The sequence below is a fragment of the Poecilia formosa genome, unplaced genomic scaffold (genome assembly GCF_000485575.1).
Source record: "Poecilia formosa unplaced genomic scaffold, Poecilia_formosa-5.1.2 Scaffold7, whole genome shotgun sequence".
NCBI lineage: Eukaryota > Metazoa > Chordata > Actinopteri > Cyprinodontiformes > Poeciliidae > Poecilia > Poecilia formosa.
In genome coordinates, this window is record NW_006799946.1 from 1,594,001 (window position 1) to 1,613,478 (window position 19,478).

Below are 19,478 nucleotides of genomic sequence, written 5' to 3' on the forward strand. Positions count from 1 at the left end.
TTTTGCTTTTTGACAACTGTTGTGATGCGTAACCTTGGGAACAAAGTATTACTTTTACATCTGGCAGCAGCTGATTAGTATCTCAAAAGCTCAATAATACATCATGGATGCTCTTCATGGATGCAGAGCAGGATCAAAGAGCAGATACAAAAGGAGGAAGTTCAAACCTTCTCTTCCATAATGGGTAAGGGTCATATCATATCCCTGACTTCAACAGTTATCTACCCAGCTTTCTAACTATATGGTCAGACATAAATTTAAAGAGGAAAAGCTAAAGCAGATACGATGGATTAACAGTGCTGTTGAGCAGAGCTGTTGCAGTCATACAGCAACGTATTTCAGTCAGAGGCTTCTTGAGACTCCAGTAGCAACACTGATTGCTACTGGAGATCCCTACTGCGACTCTGAAGATACTTGGATTATATAAGTTATAACAATATTTAATTTTCCTTTGAGATAAATATAGTATTTTCTAACTGCATTGAATATGCAAGGTTTTACATCTTCAGCTATTTTATAATCTTATAGTTGGACACAATAACCCTTTGTTTGTGTGTGTGTGTGTGTGTGTGTGTGTGTGTGTGTGTGTGTGTGTGTGTGTGTTTTTAAACCAAACATTAAATAGCCTAAGTAATGGAAGATATCAAATGGAAATAAAACTTTAAATTTGGCCTGGTTTTGCTGAAGTTGGATCACATGTTCATACCTGAGGAACGTCAAGGTGTGGTAAACACAGGACCGCCCTCTACTGTTGGTCATGATAAAGTATATGTCTTTTATTCACTGGCGTATGAAATATATGATATAAAAAATACAACTTGATGTAACGTTACTTTTTATAAATAAAATATCAGTGTTTGTATATTTCCCGTAGAAATATGTGGGGTCGTTTGGTGTCGTTGAGCTCCGCTGATTTCGCTGTATGCATTACCCCAGCGACCCGTGCGGTGATGGCGAGGAAACCCCGTTGACAAGACACTGCTTTTTCATGACGGTGAGTTCCCCTTTGAGTGTATTATAATTTTGTGATAAAAATTTCAAGGAAAAAACACACACAGGCTCCTTCCTCCCTTCCTTCAGGGAGGGAAGAGAGTTTGAGCGGAGAGAAAAATCTATCCGAGACAGAACAGGGACAGTGAGAAAAATATATGAGTGGGAGAGGGAGAAGAAGGAGGAGGAGGAGAAGGAGGGGGGAGCAAATTAAAAGTTGCCAAATGGAGATATTGGGTTTCAAGAGGAGTGAGACAGGAGTAAAGGGTTTGCCTCTTTTCAGTCGTCTTTATGTTATGCTAATCGGGATAAATATTTATGGCTCAACGCGGTTTAGTCCTTTAGCCTTTCCAGCGAATTCCAGCTGACGGTTTCAAAACAGGCGTCGACGACATTGCGGCTAGCTAACCTGACAGCAAGAACAGGCCGAGGGTTGAAGCTGAAAATGCGGCGTCCGAGACTGAAGAGCGACCCAACCGGGGGTGAAACCTGTTCTAACGCCCGAAAAGAAACCTCTCCGCTCGGCACAAAAGTGACGGTGTTGTGTTTTTTCCCGTGCTGGCGGGTGAGCCAAGCATCGAGGGCAAATGAAGGCTTCCCCCTCTCGGAGCAGGGAAAGAAAATGCGTCAGAGACGAACGGGCGTTTTGTCCTGCTTCAATGCGATTATCTTTTTCTAGATTCGGTTTATTTTGTGGGGGGATTTAAACCTACAAACTCAACTTCTCAGCAACCGCTTTATTTAAAAACACCAGCGTTTAAACGGTAACCAAAGAAGCTCGGACTCAAAGCAGTTTTTTTCTGCGGTGTTACCTACATGCTAGGACGGATTTTCGGAAATATCCGCACTAGACTACAACAAAACGTTTAAAAACCCCGCATAGGAATGCTCATATTTGTTAACGTTTCATTTCAAAACCTGTTCAACACCTGAATCAAAAAGATTTAGTTCAGGGTGGTAACGACAATTGTTTTTAACTGGAAATGGACTTCCAACCTCATCTTGTTTTTATGACACTAGCTTAATTTTGGTTAAACATAAGAACAGAGACAGCTGTTAACCTAATAATTGGCTTTCTTAAGTAAAAAATATTACCGTTTTTTTCTCACTAGCTTCCCATATTTAAATCTAGTAAATTAATAATATCTAATGTATAGCCCTTTAAGTGTTTGTTTTCCGTTTCTATGCTATAATCGTCGCCTTTTAGCAACAAAATAGTCGAAGTTGTCTAGAGGGGTAAAAGCTTAACTTTGGCGTGTTTTTTTCCCCCTTGTATTCACTCATAATTTAGCAAACAATTCTTAGTTTTTGGTACAGTTTCCCACTCGGTCTTTGTTCACCCAGAATCAAAGATGGTGGCTGAGCGTGGTGCGGCTACAAAGACAGCCCCATGGTGTGGTACAGCCATTTTGTAGTGCTGCAGTTGCTTCCACACATGCCCACACAATCAGCAAACTCTTACAATAACTGATCAGAATAAAGTCTTTCCTGCTTTTTCCACAGTGCTTCAGGGGGTTTGCTTTCCTGACACTCTTTTACAGAGTTCTTCCATAGAATTATTCAAATACTCCAAATATTACAGCACACCAATTCTGGCTGATACATAAAGCCATTCAGCTGTATATTGAAATACAAATCCCTGTATAATGTGTATATTAAGTCAGCATTTGCACCTGAATGTAAGTTTTTACACTGCAAAGCACAATTTATAATCAGTGAAGGGCAGCAGAGAAGAGTAATGGGAGAGAGTCTGTGTGTCAAAAGCATTTGTAGGAGTGGTGAAAGCCTTCCTGTTCTTCACTTGTGTACTGAATAACAAATGTCCCCTTCCACTGCCTTATTTCACCCTCTAAATGTGTGTTACAGGTTGCCATACTCACTATTTGCAATAACCCTGGCCAACAACCTTGTAAATGTACTAAAAACAGTTTTTCACACTGCAGCCCAGCCTGTTACAAGCGAATAAGGCTGTTACATGACTGAATCCATGCTTCCTGGTGGACATCTTGTGAGTTACATGCCCCTACTATCATCATCACACTGTACAGAATGCCAACATCAGCATGATTGTTATATTTACTCTGGGCTTTTAAAGGTTTATTGTGACCATTCTTTCATGTTGGAATGTTCCTACAACAGCTGCTATGAAAACAAGTTACTTGTCCAAGCTGAGTCAAAATGATACATACAGCAATATGTACATACATTATTTAGCCTGAAACTTTTTAGAGTGGTCATAATGGTTCTGGAATGCATTTTAATGTGGCAAAGCCTCAGTACGGCACCCATTAGATTGACCAATGTTAAAAACCCCATAACTGCCACTCTCAAAACACAAGTCAATAGGAGGACACCAGTGTCATTGTGACAGTTAAGGGGTTAATTCAATGATAAGGTTCAAGAAGCTCAGTGACGACCCAGAAAAGAGAGCAGTAGATTTATATGCATTCAGAAAATCTACTTGCTTTTTAAGAAAATTTGTAGTTTTTAAAAAAAAAAAAAAAAATGCAGATTTTATAACTATCGGTTCAAACTGTTTTCTGGAGAGAAGTTATATTGTCAGACAATATAAATAATAACTTATGTGTATGCAATGATGGGACAAAATGTTTGATCAAGTCAAGATGAGTCTTTCTGTTGTGGTAATGCCATGCTGTTGGTGTTTTGCTTCCAGTGGTACTGGTGCTTTACTCAAAGCTGATGAACATAGCTCCATAGTTCTTCAGTATCCTCTAAGATTAACATTTAGGTAGTTCAAACCTTTATACAGTTTTCTTTCATCAGGACTAAAATGCTAAAAACATCAAATCTTATTTACAAAGGTATATTTCAGGCTATCAATAAGCTATCAGTCTCTACCAAAACTTACATCAGTCTTAGCAAAAGATTGTAGCAATGTACTAAATTACAATCGTCAAGCCAATGCAAATTTTATGTGCAATATTGCAGCCACAAAAGGCTGTCAAAATACAATGTTTGATAGTATATCACTTCTCAAGTGCTCTGCTATGACACCTTAAATGTGTAAAGTTCCTAATTGCAGTGTTTCACTTCCTCTACACAATATCTGGACTTGAAGAACTGTGACAGTAAAGTTGAATAATGGAGATTAATTGCAACATTGGAATTTAAAATGCTCATAATGTTCTTTTCTACCAACCAATTTAAATGAACTCTGTCAATTCTGCCAAGAAGAGTGGTTTAATGTCATGTCTGGAAGAACATTTCTTTTTACCTAAGTGAAATACAACCATAATTCAAACACGCTTTTTTATTTTATAGATGCATGTGTTGGAGGTGCAACTTGCTAAGGAACATTTAAACAAATAATATTGAGATTGTGTGTTCATCTATGCCTGTTTGCATAATTTATATACTGTGCGAACTGAAGAGAATCCATTATTCAAGATGATGCATGTAATTTTGGCTCATACGTCATTGCAGTTGTTAATTGCGTAATCATTCCACCTTGAAAAATGAATGGTCCACATAAAAAGTCAAAAACCACAAATGATCATGTCATTCAACTCTGTGATTAGCTTATGCTAATCACAGAGGAATGAGAAGTGACTAGTATATGGTAGTATGTCTTCCAGTATACACATACCGGCATAAAAAAAAACCTCACGTTTTTACTTCATACCATTTCAGGTGTCATGGATGATGAAGACGATCGCCGTCTTCTGGATATTTTAGGGTAAAAGAAACACCTGTTTTTCCTTCCTAAAGTGATACAAAATCAATGCACAAAATGCTTACACTAAAGTTTATAAAGTTTATACTGATCTCTTCTCTTAAATTAATGTAGTTAGCCTAAAGCCCTAACAAGATTTTTGGGAAAAGAAAAAAAAAAGTTTTCACCAATTATTATGTGATTCACAAATGTAAACAATTTAATTTTGCCTGTTTATTTAATTTAATTTTGCCTGTTTATTTAATTCTCCCTTCATCATTTTCAGAGATGTGGAAGCGTTGAATGATTATCTGCACGGCAGTAATAGCAAGTCTGTAAGTTGCATTTTGCTGAACATTTTCAACCATTTACATATTTTATAAAAAATCAGCAGACTGGTAATTTAAGTGTTTTTCTTTTTTTCGATAGATTGGAGAAGATGACGTGGCAAATGCAGCTTATGGGTCAGATGGATCTTTTTTCACTAACGAGACAGTGAGTATATATGTATACTTCCACCAAAGTAAAATACAATCATGATTCAAACAAGAATTATAAAAGTGGTTGCAGTTGAAAGAATGAATTTTGTGGCCTTACATTGCAATTAATTATCAGGTTTTTACTATATGCTTGAAAATTCTGTTGCACCATACATACAAGCCATGATTTAACTTTATTGCACCATTATTAATGACAAATCTTCAAATACCAATTTTCTTTCTAGTTCAGGATTGTCTTGTACAAGAAGAAATTATTTTGACAGTTGTATGAAAAACACATTTTTTCACGAATAAATGAAAGGTATTTAAAATTAAATATACAATAATACCAACACTTTTAATGTTTCCTTCAGACTGGCTGCAACACTGGCCTCAAGGATGGCTCTTCTTCGATGGGTGAATTTGTGGAGGATCCTGCTGGAGGAGGCCTCCACCTCTCTAGTAGCCTCTCTTTTATCGAGGATGAGCTGGGGACTGGGAGCTCCCCTGAGGGGGTGGACCTTGGTGCAGAGGATCAGCCGTTTGACATTCTCCAGAAGTCTCTATTGGAAGCTGACATTACGGAGCAGACTTTGGCCCAGGAGGCCATGTTGGACTGCCAGCCAGCTCCAAATCTGGTGCAAGCTCCAGTTCCCTTCTCCTCCCAGCTGGTCTCTGGGGGTTATGGAGGAGGAGTGGGTGTGGTAACCACTGGGACAGCTGCGTTCCCAGCAGGCCAGGTACTGCAAGGAGTACCTCCACTGGCTAATGGCTCTACCCAGCATATCCAGGTCTTGGGCTCGTTTGGGGCAAGTGGAGGTGTAATGACTCTGAGCAGCTTGGAAAGAACTCCTCAGATTGTTCTAAGGCCAGGAGTGCCTGTTGCTCCAGCGGTGACTGCAGCAGGGGGGCAGGTCTTTGCCCCAACCCAAGGGCAGGTGGGCTTACCTTTCAAAAACATCCCCCTTCAAAACATCATAATTCAGCGAGGACCTGGAGGGACCCAGGCTATCGTTAGACCAATCCAGCCTAAACCCTCTCAAGCTGCATCTCAGACTGTCTTCAGCCTTGGTCTTCAACCCACTCCCTCTACCCTGAGTAGTGTTGTGAACGCTAACACTGTTACTCCTGGAGGACAGTATACAGCTAATGGTTCAATAGTTGTGCAACCACCAATGGACCAGCAACAAATGCAGGCCCAGACAAATATATCACAAGGACAATTCTTACTACCCAACTCTTTGACACTTACTCCGTCCAACGCCATCCACAATGGCTCTGCCAATCCCAGCTCAAGCACCCTAATTGCCAACCAACCCACAGTGCAGATTGCACCAGGGCAGAACTTCTCTGCATCAGGAAGTCAGCTAATCCTAAACCATGGAGTAGTAAGTGGGACTCAGGTTGTAGGGACCATGACTCAGACGTGGACGGGAGTTTCCTGTGCGAGCTCCACACCCGTACAAACGTCCTGCGCTCCTGGGCGTCTGACTCTGGTCGGGTCGATCGGGGGTCAAGGCCAGGCTTCCTCTTGCCCAGTGCAGCGCCTTCTAGTGACTCAAACCCAGAACTGCACTTCTCTGTCTCCTTTACCCAGCAATGTGACACAGGAACAAAAAGATTTTAGACAGGTATAGTTGTCAAATATCAATTATTTTCTCTTTGTTTTTAACTCTTATTTGATGAACCTGACTTTTCTCTGCAGAATTCCTTATCACCTGCATTCAAACAGGCGCAGGCCAGCAACATCCATGGTAATTAACACTATCTGCCTTATGGCGCTATTTTTTTAAATGCATTTTGAAGTCATTTCTGTTAAAATTCAAACTCATTTTTTTATTTGTCTACCTTAGCCCTGAAAACCATAACGCAAGATTTAACGCTAAACTCTGAGGTATGTTCAATAGTGATTTTATATAAATGTCTTTAATCTTAATGTGGAGATGATCTAACAACACATGCATGATTTTTCTTTTTCTATTTTTTTTTTTTTGTCTTCATAGAAAAGGCTAACGAGGACAGAACAGTGAGTTTTCACACACTGTGATATGCAGGTTTTGTTAAGACCTGTTGGTGTCTGAAGTTTGCATTTTTTTTTCCCAAATTCAAAAGGGTTCTTCATCAGCTGAGGAGGGATCACGCCGGAGTTCAGAACCCAAATCGACGAAAGTTCACATCAGTTGAAGACGCGTTGCAAAGACTACTCCCTTACCACGTGTTCCAGGGCGCTCCGCCATGTCAGGACGAGTTCTCGCAAGGTAAAGTTGTGAAAAAAACAACAACAACAACAAAAAAAAGACAGACTTCACTTCATGTCGGCAAGGAAAACTGAGATTAGCTACGTGCTATGTGCTTGAAAATTCCCAGTGGATGACGAATTCGAGGACGTTGCGACTCAGGTGGTGACAAAGACCCAGACGATGGTCAATAAATACAGACGACTGCTGATGGTGGAGGCTGAGGTAAGTACATGCGCAAATTTGCTGTTGAGCTGGAATTAAGACAAATAAAAGCTGATCACAGGCATTATTTAATTTTGTTTTTATTGGACTTTAAATTATACAATAGAATAGAATATTGTTGTTTGTAAAGTATCAAAGATTTTTGGGGGATTTTGTGGCCCTCTAACTTTTCTGCACACCTTATCATTGTGCTTCCTTGGACATTTTACAGAATTGATGAATTTAGAGGATAATTGGGGTGCTTTAGCTTAACTTTGGATTTCTTCCAGATCAAATTCAGTTTTTAAAAGTCATTTGGCCTCTTTTGTTTGCAGCGTTCCAGCCCTTCATCAGAAATGGTGATGATCGACAGGACCTTCAACCAAGAGGAGCGCAGCAACCTGACACAGGACAAACGCATGGTGCTAGTGGATCCAGGTAGACACTTAAAAACCAGAAAATGCAAAATGGCCATTTTAAGATTAAATGGACATGTTTGTAATTTTGAAATCAGGCTGAGTTGAGGGTTAAGCAGTTAATATGTTACCTACGGCAGATAAATCTCTTTGGGTCTTCATTTTGTGTAAATCCAGATAAATTGTGCTGGGAAGCTGAAGCTGACAACTGAGACAAAAAGTATTCCTAAGTACTTCCAGTCTGAAAAAAGTCATAATGTCATATGTAAACGCTGTTTACAATACATACCAAGAAGTGCATTTCTTTTTTTTTTTTAATAACTATACTAGTCTATTAAAAAATTACAGGATTACAAAAGGTAGGCTATTATTTCCTGGTTAGTGAACATCCAGATCACTTGGGGTCAGTAAGGATTGAGGCTAGAAGGTGAAAACAGTAGCAAACAACTTGGATCAACACAAGAAGCAAGTTTTAAGGTCAGCTTTAGTGAACCTTATTCTGAGCAAGTAACCTTGGACAGATTCCTTCATGGATTCTGAAGCATTTCCATGTAGATGAGATGAACTTTTCCCTTAAGGATTAAAGCTCAGATGGCGTAAAGGGTTATGAGGATCAGACAGACGACTTTTTATCTCCCTTTGTTCAAGTTTTATTCCTCGGGGAAATGTTTGGTCAGGTTGGGTGAAAATGCATCTGACTCCACACCAAATTTGGTCATTGTCTCTGCAAAGTTGTTTATTAGAACCAAGCAGTCACCTCGAAACTCCCTGATTTCCATTAATTCCCATTTTAAAACTTTTAGATTGTGAGAGAACACATTAAAAATAATTGCATTCATGTTGCTATTTTGTATTGTAATTCTTCAGTTGTTGAGGAAATGCATTGAAGTTTCAACATAAACAGATGTGAGATTTTTGAGGTTGAAGTTGTTTTTATGGTGGAACAAGACCGCTTTTGTCTCGTTTCCCATCAGACTAGTCGTTAATTTCAGCCTCCAGCAACAACCAGTTAAATGAAGCTGCCAAGAGTTTTATAACATCGCCTTCCTAAAATGATGATTGTTTTTCGCCAAACAAGATTTTTTTTTTCAAAGATCTTTTAGACCAAAACAAATGACTTAGGAAGGTGGCAATATTGCAGGTGGGATACTAACTGCTTACCTTTTACCTTTTCGCTTACCTTTTCGCAGAACCACACTTGGAAAAAAAACATCTGAATTACCCCCTTTTACTTTTCAACAAAAATAATTCTATGTAACCCCCACTTTCCTCTGTTTTGTTCCAAGATGGCTTCCTTGAGGAATTCTGCTGTGGAGCGAAATCCAAAGTTTTCCAAGATCCCCTTCCCTCTCCGTCGGAGAACACTTGCGACCAGTCAGAACAAGGCTCTGCGGAGCCAGAGCACAGAACAGACTTCCAGCCCGGGTTTGGAGACCCGGGAGGGGGCGGGGTTGCAGGAGCACTTCCCTCAGACAGACTCCACCCGCCACACCTAGATAACCAGAAGGTTTTGGAACTGAAGAGACCGCAGCAGAGCTTCGGGTCGGGCAGCGCCGGCAACAGCCCTGACGCTGCCAACAGTTACGCGCAAGGTAAACGCTCGCCTTTTGCAGCAGCTGCAGGAGGACAGACTCACTCCCAGGTGTCGGCCCACCTCTCGTCCCAACCTCAGTACTCGCCCCAGCTCGCCTCACCCCCTCACCCGGACACAGATTCTGCGTTAGAGGCGGCAGTCAACAGCATCCTCGAATGTTAAGACGGATTCTCCATATCATCCCTAATATGTATGATTTTTGTTTTGTTTGTAGGTACATGTGTATTTTATTCTATTTTATTTTATTTTTTATTTTTTTTTGTCAAACTCCAGTGTGGAGAAAGGTTTACTCTAGCGACACGCAGCCATGTAGCATTTGTGTAGTTTGCGTCGGAAGGTTTTAGAGGCATTACGTCTGCGAAGCATCAAAGGTGTAGTCGGGCACTTAAAAAGATCCGGGAATGTGTGCAATGAAGCAGAATAACAGATGCAAAAAAAAAAAAAAAGAAGCAGAAGAAAAAAAATTGTGTGTTGATTTAAAAATCTTTATTTGAAACTTTTGAATGCAGGAGCGTTCCTATCTTCACACATTTAACAGCTTGTGCCATTTAATTTTCCCCCAAACACATGGGCGGATGACGAGGTGGCGGCTCTGTGCCTGACTCTAGGTTTTTATGTGAAAAGTGTTTACACAAAGAAGTTCTATTCAGAAATAATTACTCCCTTCCCGTGTTCATGATTCCTTAAAAGCTTGAGCAGGGTGTTTCTGTGTTAAGTTTCCCTTTGAGATAACCTCAGTATAGAGACAGATTCATGTAGAAATTTGCACTGAACACACCATATTTTCAGGGTTTTTACATCAACGTTAGACCCACATTATTAACCAGCACTAATGTGCATCTGTTAATTTAATTTCGCAATTAAACTCAAAAAGTGAAATACATACACATTCATTGCACTTAAAGTGATATATTTTAAGTATTTATGTTATTTTGATGATTACGGTTTACATCAAATAAAATCTCAGATGTCAGTTTCTCTGGTGGTTCTTGAAGCAGCGACTGCAGCCACTGTCCATTGTCTTCTCAAAGTTGCTGTGATTCCTGTACTTTTTCCTTCCACTAAACTTTCCATTAATATGCATGTATTCAGAACTCTTGACAGCCAGCTTCTTTAGAAGTTAGTTGGGGTTTTTTTGTGACATGCCATCCTGAGGTCAGCAGTCTTCCCCATGGCTGGGTTTTTATTGGTCTCATCTAATATTCACACATTCTAAGAAAGGGTTTCCATTAGCTGTATGTCAGAATCATCAAAATTATCCGAAATAAACACTTGAAATATATCACTTTGTGTGCAATGGATATGTGTCAGTTTTTGAACTGAATGACTGAAATACACCCACTTTTCAGTGGTATTCTGACTTATTGAGATGTACTTGTATGTGAACTTTAGGAGCAGAACCAAATTCCCTTTTGTTCCCCCTGCCTTCAGCTGCCTCTGAGAAGAACCTCTAAATCACACTAAAAGAAATCAATCAAACTTGTCAACTGGTGTTGCTGTACTCGGCTGTGTTCTTTAGTTTTTAGTATCTTTCTATCAAGCCTCTTCTGTACCTTAATGGTTTTCAAATCCTGACTCAAACACAGTTCAAACCTTCCACTCAGACACTTTTTGTTAGCATTTCAAAACAAGTGAAGATACATCCTGAGATTGAGGAAGATGTGTTGAGATATATATATATATATATATATATTCTGTTCTGTTGTTGGTTCTTTTATGAGTTGTTTATGTGTTCGCCAGTTTAAAAGTCTGCCTTCTGGATGCAGTTGTACATTGATCATATCTGCCTGATTTTTTTATTTTTTTTATTTTTTATGCTGTCTACCAGGATATTTGTGTGTGTTTTATCTGTGTTTCCACACTGTGGTTATGACTGTTTTCAGGTAGCTCGCCTCGCTATTTGCTTCATGTTTCACTCGCTCACTAGCAGTTCTCCGGTTTCCTCTACTTTCCCTCTCAGCAATACAACCAAAAATAAAGTTGGAAGCAGAATAGTCAGCTATGGTCAGTTTGCCCCTTTGCCAGGTCACAGACACAAATTGTCTATAGTCATGTCTATAGTCATGTTTTATTGCAGTTTTTCTATCGATTCCAGTCGGCTTTTATAAAACATGAAAGATTATGACTCCTGATCCAATCAAAATCTCTTAAACCGACTTCCTGATGGTAGATATTCTTTATTAGAGCCGCATTACCATATTCCCAGCAGCTTAAAATCACTTAAAAACCCAGAGTAGAAGTTTCCTGCTTTATTCTGTACCCAAAACAAATGGCAAAGGTTAAAAATGACCAGAACCTGAGTGGTCTTCTCCACAATACCCCACTGAGATCTATTCAATTCTGGACGAATAAAAACAAACCACAATTTTCTTTAAAGCTATATGTCCTGATTTTAAGTTGTTCTTATATCATTTCAAATCTAAAACTCATGTTTAGTTGATGATTAATCTTTACTTTTGTTTTGAAATGACCTTTTTAAAAACAAACCTGCACCGAGACTGCTTTCACGACCAAAGGTTAATGATTCTGGACAGCACTGCTTTTGATCCCCCTGGTTTTACAAATAACGCTTGCTGTCCTCCTGGAGCAGACTTAAAAGGCCTTTTTGAGCAGGGTTGATAGGGATTATTTTATTTTATTTTATTTTTCTCCTTTTGAGTGCCAGTGACCATCGCAGCCTGCTTGTATCTGCCTGAACCCTTGCGGACATCTTCTAGCAGCGACCGCACGGAGAAAACTTTCTATTTGAGAGAAGGAGAGATTTTGTGCCTCTACATCACATACGTCCATAGTAACGTTGTGCTTTGACAGAGCAGCGTACGCTGGAGAAACATCAATATCTGGATGCATGTCACGGGCTCTGGTGGGAACATACTGTGCTCTCTCTCTCTCTCTCTCTCTCTCCCCCTTCACTTCTTTACTGCAGTTTCTTGTTTTTTCATCCATTTCTTGCTGTTGGTTTATCTCACTTGATTTGTATTGTTTGCTTTTGTACGAAGAAAAGAAAAAGTTAAACATAAAATATTTATAATTTTGTATGGATAAAAAAAAAACAAATATTGTTTCATGAAAACAAGAAAACACAAGACTGAAAATTATTTTTTTTTTATTGTGTTGGCTGAGAGGCCAGATGTCAGGAAACGTAGTTATAACAAATGGCTGTCATTTCCTCATTTGTAGCTAACGTGTGTTCACTACAGCAGTGAGGAGACTCAACAATAAATTCATTTTGAACACAACAAAAGCAGATCCAGTCTGACTGAGAAGCCTCCTCTGTTTCCCCCCGCCATTGCTATTCTGTGAGAGTTTGCAGACTGGTACTGATGGACTGAGCATGCATAATCACACCAAGTGACAAGGGAAGCTTTGCAAGCAAAAAAATGTATTTGACATTTAAATGGAATCTGTTTGTGTATTATTAGGTCAGCATGTTTATGGTATATGTTAGTCTTTATTGAGTCAAAATCTGTTGGTTGCATTTAATCTGATCATGCATTTGCACAAACGAGTGAGGAAAAACCCTGCTTCATGACGCTGAAGCTCTTTGCTTTTAGCAACGACTCAACAGTGACATCTGGTGGAGAGCAGGATGTTCCACAGGCACAATTGGCAAAAATAAATAAGTTCTGGACGCTTTTCTTATTGACATGAGGCAGGATAATATTTACAACAGTCATACTTAGATTTAAAAAAAACAAACAAAACAAAAAAACGAAATAAATTCACAGTTCAGGTTTCCTAAATAATTCCTGCTTAAAACTTGCACACTTAAAATATCTTGCGATTTTGAAGCCATTTCTATCAAAGTACCATAACGCAGCAGTTAACATTAGTGGACTGTCAGCATAAAAAGTCCCGCAAAATTTCAAGCACTAAACTGTGACAAAACTGTAGCTAGTTTTGTCACATGCTAATATTGTACTTAAAATGTAATATATTTAAAAACTTTTAAAGGAATTACAGAAATCTTAGCTTTGTCCTGCTGGCCTACTGGAAAGTGTGCATACTCCTTGATTTGTTCTCCCGTTTGCTGAAATGTAATGGGAACACAGGTTGCTTTGATAGCCTTCAGGTTATGCTTATATTTTTCTTATTTTAGCATAAAGACAACAAGATTTCTTAATAACACAAGGAAGTATTTTGGAAATAAAGATTTCAAAATTATTTTCTTGGTTTACAATTATCTTAAAAAACTGATACATCATTCTTGTGTTTTTCCCAAAACTGTAAAATTACATAATTATTTCACAAGGTAAAGTTTAAACAATTTAGATAAGTTATTAATATATTTATTTCAAATACAACACAATGCTTCAAATGCTTCAGTGTCTTTAAAATGGTTGGATGAAACTCAAACTAATTCACCCTGTTATCTCAAAAAGTGAACTGTCTTTCTCAAATCACATTAAAATGACTTTAAGAAAATTACTTTTAGAAATTTAAATTGCTTTAGGAAGTTTCCTTGGATTTATTACATATACTGTGTTTGAAAAATATTGTTTTCTAAGACTGTTTAATGAGTTTTTGTACAGATTCCCTTTGGTGTTGACTCTAGGCCAGGCTGGGCAGCTCATCATCTTAAAGCGGTTCTCAACAAACTTACTCAGTTAAATAAAGTATTAATAAAAACCTGTTTAAAAAATGCAAAAACAAACTTCATTGCCTTCAGCCAGAAAGTATAGATGGCAAATGTATTCGCTTTCCTCCACATTTCACTTAAGCTACATTCACAAGCAGCTGCCTTATGCTGTCTGATCAATAGGAGTCTGTTCAACTACAAGTTGAAATAAAAAATCTCTTCTTACATCAGTCACAAGTTAAATATAAATCCAGTCAAATTCATAGTTGCAGAGACTCAAATGTACACTTCCTGCTTTTCCCAACAGTCACGATTGTCTTAAATCCTTCGTTTTGCGTTAGTGATACTTCCTCCAACGACTTAACTCTGAGGAGACAAGAATATGGACGAATTAGCACATCCACATTTTATAAGAAGGCACCGACACCGATCACACTCACTTATATGGGGGTAACTCCAGATGTAGCTGAGCACACAGTATCCTGCCAGCAGCATGCCCAGTCCGCCGACGCCGCCTTTCTTTACATCAATGTACCGTCTGTAATACCACAGCCAGCCTGAAAGGAACAACGAGCAAAAAGCTGATGAACACATTTTCCTCTATAGGATGCTGAAATTTGTTGGAAACAAAAAGCACATTGTTTCCAACTTAATAGCAAGAAAAACAGATTTTAAAAAAGTATATACAAATACAGACACTTCTAATGTCATTCTGTTGTGGAAATTAAATGCAATTATCCCATGAACAAACTGAATATAATGCATTTGCTATTATATTTATAACCATCATTTTATAATTTTTAGCCAAAGTTAGTAAGAGTTGACCTACAAATACAGACACTTATCCAAAGCCAGTTGTGACTTTGGATAATAACAAAAAAACAAAAATGGCTCCAAATAATATGTTGTTTTAATTGGCAAGGTGGTTTCACAGGATTCTGCATAAAGTGCAGTAAAAAAAAAAAAAAAAAAAAAAATTCTATTCTGTGAGAAGATGTGAAAGTTATGTACACGAAATTCCATAAACAATTTTCAAAACAAAAAAATATTTTCAGCAACAGGTTTAATTATTTTATTCGTGACTGAACTAGATGTGTACGGCCCTGACCTCTCTGCACCATTTCTACAACATCTCTGGGCCGCCTGGGCGTTCTGCTGGCCAGCCAATTGGGCAGCTCCCTCAGTCTCACCTGGTCCAAACTCAGCTGTGTCGGCAGTCCTGCATTTCACAAAAAGAGGAAAACTAAATCTCCCTCACGACACTGGTTTGGGACAGCTTAGGGAGTCAGAAATTACAGACGCAAGTTGAACAGAAGGCACAATTGCTGACGCGGAGTTATCTAAAATGCAGCTTCAATGTTTCTAGTGTTCAATGTTAGACCCTCAATAACGAGACCTGGCCCTGGTTCCTGGAACACCGACCTTCAGTTGGCTTTTCGGCGATGTTTCTCTTCCCGGTGAGGAGCTGGAAATCTTCGGCCATCCCAGGCAAACTCTGTGTTTCAGCAGGATGGATATTGTGGCTGGAGAGCAGGTGGGGGGATGCAAAGACTGAGAGCAGTCCTCTGTGAGGGTCCACTTTCAGGCTCTCATTTAAGATGGAGGAACTTGTACCACGCTGTACTCTTGCACATGCTGAAGCTGGCTCCAGCTGACGATCAGTATCTTGTTGAGTTGGGTTGAGTTGGGTTGAGATTTTCTGAAACAGTTGTAGCTCTTTCGGTTGTTTTCTGTTGCCGAGCTGCTTATCTGACTGAGTTGTGGGTGTCGCCAAATAGTTTACGGCGTGTTTTTGGCTCTCCGCTGGAAGCGGGATCAGACCGAGATCAGTGTCCAGCCTGATTTCACTGTTCAGGCTGTCAGCTGCTGCGATGCGGCTCAGGACGCTCGGCCAACTGGACTGCCGGTGGCTGGCAGCTCTGCCTAGTGTGGCTTTAACATCTTGCAGGGTGACTCTCATCTGGTGATCATTTCCTGGCTCCACAGGCCCCTCATTCCCCCAATCAGAGTACTTGACATTATTTTTATTCACAGTAGAGTCCAGGAAGTCAGAGGTATACTCGGTTGTCAAAAGAACATCCTTCACCTTTGGTTCTTTGTTAGCTTTAGTTTCTGCAAGCGCTGAAGCAACACTGATGTCATTAAAAGAGTCTGGAACTGCTTTGGCCTCTGTTTGGTCACTGGTTCTACTCAGACTTAAATCTTCTGAGGCTGACCTGTTTCCCGTTAGAGTTTCCTTCGCAATATGCTCAGATTTTGCTGCTTCTATCAAAGCACGGAGACTCTTCTTCTTTGGCTTGGACAAAGTAGAGGACAGTGGAGAAGGTGAGAAGGTAGACGGGGCCGTTGTAATGATTTGATCACCCAGGGACTGTTTCTTCTTCTTCTTTGAGGTTGTTGAGCTCGATGCAATAACTGACGATGGAGATGAGCCATCTGGTGTTGCTGAGTGCACTGGTTTTAATGATGCCACTGAACCTTTTTTGCTCCTCTCTGATGGTAGATACGTTGCCACGGAGGACATCTGCTCGCTCTTCTTTCCCTTTGAGGTTGTTCTGAAAACCGCTGCAGCCGGATGGGAAGCAGGTTTCTGAGTGGCTGCAACATCCTGTGTGGTTGGAGGTGCTCTAGAGCTCGCTGCCGCCTTGCAGTGTGGAAGGTGACTCTTCAACCTTTTGTAAGTTTTTCCACAGAATGGACAGACCTCTGTGGGCAGAATGAATAACAGTGAGAAGATGTTTGAGGTAAGTGCAGAGTCAAAGTAACACATGTATATTCACTCATCATGAGTGTGGATGTCATTAATTTGGACTGATCAAACTTTGAAATACAGGCTCAAATATTGTAATAATACACTACTTGCATTCGGTTAAATGTCCCTTTGAAAGTTATAGCCTTCAATGAGCATTTGGTGTAATTTGTGTGGATATTTGATCCTTTTAATAGCAGAAATGGCAGGTTTCCTGGTTATTCTTAACTTGTCTGATCCAACGTTAGTTTCTATGTGGCCGGGATCCTTGTCCTGCCAGAACTCTCAGTTGTCAGTATCATAAAGCTTAATATGAGGGTCCAAAATGAATAAAGGTTACTTTTCCTATCTTTTTGGTAAAATACCTTAATTAAGTCCAAATTATTAAATGCATCTTCATATTTAGGAGACATAAATTCTTTCTTTTCATGAAACAAGCTTCCATATTCACTGTTCACAAATGTGAGAGATATTCCGCTTCCTGATCAAATTTCAGACTGCACCTAAAATGCATTATCGTCACTGCAGGTGAACTCAATTTTAGCTTTTCTTAGTGCACCTATTCAACTGTTCATTGCTCAGCATTTATTACATAACATGCTTTTCTGTGCCTCATCAATGAATCAACCACCATGTGTTCTGGGTCAATGGCTATTTGTATTTAAACAGTTCTCTGCTGTCAGCCAACAATTGATGAACCGTACCTGGCCATTGGAAGCCTTGTTGGTGTAACTGGATGCCCAAGGAGGAAAACTGTCTACAGAACTTAGACATAAAGTGTCATAGAGTGTCATTCATTGAGGCAAAGAAAGGCACACAGGAGTGGAAGCCCTTGGCCACACCCATGCTGAAGACGCCAAACTGTGTTCAGCTCCCTGTAGAACCTGATGAGGAATACAACTCAACACCAGGAACTGCTAAACGAGGCAAGAAACTGCACCTAAAATGCATGTGTAACTTCAGACCTTCCCCAGAGTGGTGTGGATGCTAGGTGACCTGCAAGTAGACCTGCCCACAATGCCAGATAGTTGGTATAATCACAAATTGCATAACAATGTGATAGAAAAATCACATCTTTCATAGCTGAGCTTCGACTGAACTATGAATATTTAAATTCACAAAAGATGTGCGCAGGATAAGAAACCGGTGGGCATCACTGCAGTTTCACGCTGATTCACGCTAACAATGTTGGGGGTGTCAAGGAAAATGTTATGCATCAGCCATGCTATCGCTGAACAAGCCATGTGATTACTCAATGCAGAACTGGCCTGTACCTCGTTAATAGCACTGTCACAAGCCGCTACTACTTGAGTAATATCAGTACTTGTGCTTCTGAGTGAGTAACACATTTCATGTTCATGGACGACAATGCACCAGCATCATCAGGAAACATTTATGTATCAAATACTGTGTCCTGCAGTGCTATGGAAACCTTTGAGAACAACTGTGTATGTGTACACATACACATATGTGTATGTGTGTGACTGTAACCTTGCACTCCAGAACCCCAGAGACCCGAGGGTAGCTCTTCAAGAAAAGTGGAAAACATTGATATTCTTTGCTGTGCTTTATTGTTGGTAATGTTAGTTTTAATTCATAAATTCAGATTATTCAAATTACCACTGGAATATATGGCCAACTTTGATGACATACATTTAATATGCATTTCAGCTCATAGGAAAATATCCCAAACTTTGTATTAGCGTATGTTTCCAATGAATAGATAAGTCAGCCATGAAAGACAAGTTTTTAGCGCCTTTATCAAGTTAATGCAACATTTAAAGTTACATCAATAAAAAAAACAATTTAAATAATATTAACCTATTTTATTTATTTCAAAGTTACAAATAGGGGTGACCTTTTCGTTTCTCACAAGGTCTCTTTAGATGACGAAAATTTTATATTAAATAGTTAACAGATCATTCTGTAGATGTAGTTAATAACTGACAGCTCTAAATATGTGGATTACATCAGTTTTTAACGCACTTACCAGAGCTCATTTTACGCAGTTTTAAACAGGATGCTCCCAAAATGAAAAGAGGGTCAGTTTCAGCGGAGTCACTTGTTGTTGTAAAGCACTATCTATCATAACATTAACCAGCGCCAATGTAACACTTAAACACGAGTGGTGTTTTTAAAATTCTGGCTTCACAACATGTTGGGGAAAGACCTTTTTGGGTAGCAAGTGTGAAGCCTGAGTGTAAATAAAAACGATCAACGCAGATATTTTGTAGAAACTTTAAAGTCTTATAATTCAAAATTAAAATGATGCTTAGAATTCGATATTAAATGAACGAGTTATACAACTGGTTAAACTTTTATTTGAATTTGTAAGTGTAGAACAGTAGATTGCTTTGGTCGCCGAAAGAAACGATACGTGAGCGAATTCCGCCATTTTGTGAGTGGCAAATTCTCGGACTACAACTGGAATCTTTTACTCCTGATTAATAAAACACAGAACTTTACTATGAACTAATTCCATAAAATATTTTTAAATAGAGAATTGTGTGTTTATTTCAGTGCTATTTGTGGAGCTCACTGGACACAAATAGCAAAA

General features: G+C 39.3%; 2 protein-coding genes across 4 annotated transcripts; one reads left to right on the forward strand and one right to left on the reverse strand.

Moving 5' to 3' along the window:
* The first annotated feature begins 881 nt into the window (after positions 1 to 881).
* On the forward strand, positions 882 to 12,837 carry bicral (BICRA like chromatin remodeling complex associated protein). Of its 3 annotated transcripts, none has more exons than XM_007571185.2 (13): positions 882 to 994; positions 2,857 to 2,998; positions 4,642 to 4,687; positions 4,950 to 4,998; positions 5,093 to 5,158; positions 5,517 to 6,773; positions 6,848 to 6,896; positions 6,996 to 7,036; positions 7,146 to 7,168; positions 7,255 to 7,400; positions 7,510 to 7,604; positions 7,919 to 8,021; positions 9,286 to 12,837. In XM_007571185.2, the coding sequence occupies exons 3-13, from the start codon at positions 4,647 to 4,649 to the stop codon at positions 9,753 to 9,755; spliced, it is 2,340 nt and encodes a 779-aa protein (XP_007571247.1). In that variant the 5' UTR covers positions 882 to 994; positions 2,857 to 2,998; positions 4,642 to 4,646; the 3' UTR covers positions 9,756 to 12,837. The 3 variants fall into 3 exon arrangements, with proteins under 3 accessions (XP_007571247.1, XP_007571254.1, XP_007571263.1); XM_007571192.2 differs by having other exon boundaries at positions 2,934 to 2,998; XM_007571201.2 differs by lacking the exon at positions 882 to 994 and adding an exon at positions 1,074 to 1,257 and having other exon boundaries at positions 2,934 to 2,998.
* On the reverse strand, positions 11,408 to 19,108 carry si:dkey-21c1.4 (uncharacterized serine-rich protein C215.13). The gene is made up of 5 exons (XM_007571214.2): positions 18,912 to 19,108; positions 15,595 to 16,878; positions 15,281 to 15,391; positions 14,613 to 14,729; positions 11,408 to 14,538 (listed from the first exon to the last, which is right to left on the reverse strand). Exons 1-5 carry the CDS (start codon positions 18,919 to 18,921, stop codon positions 14,510 to 14,512), a joined length of 1,551 nt encoding a protein of 516 aa, XP_007571276.1. The 5' UTR covers positions 18,922 to 19,108; the 3' UTR covers positions 11,408 to 14,509.
* Between the last annotated feature and the right edge of the window lie 370 nt (positions 19,109 to 19,478).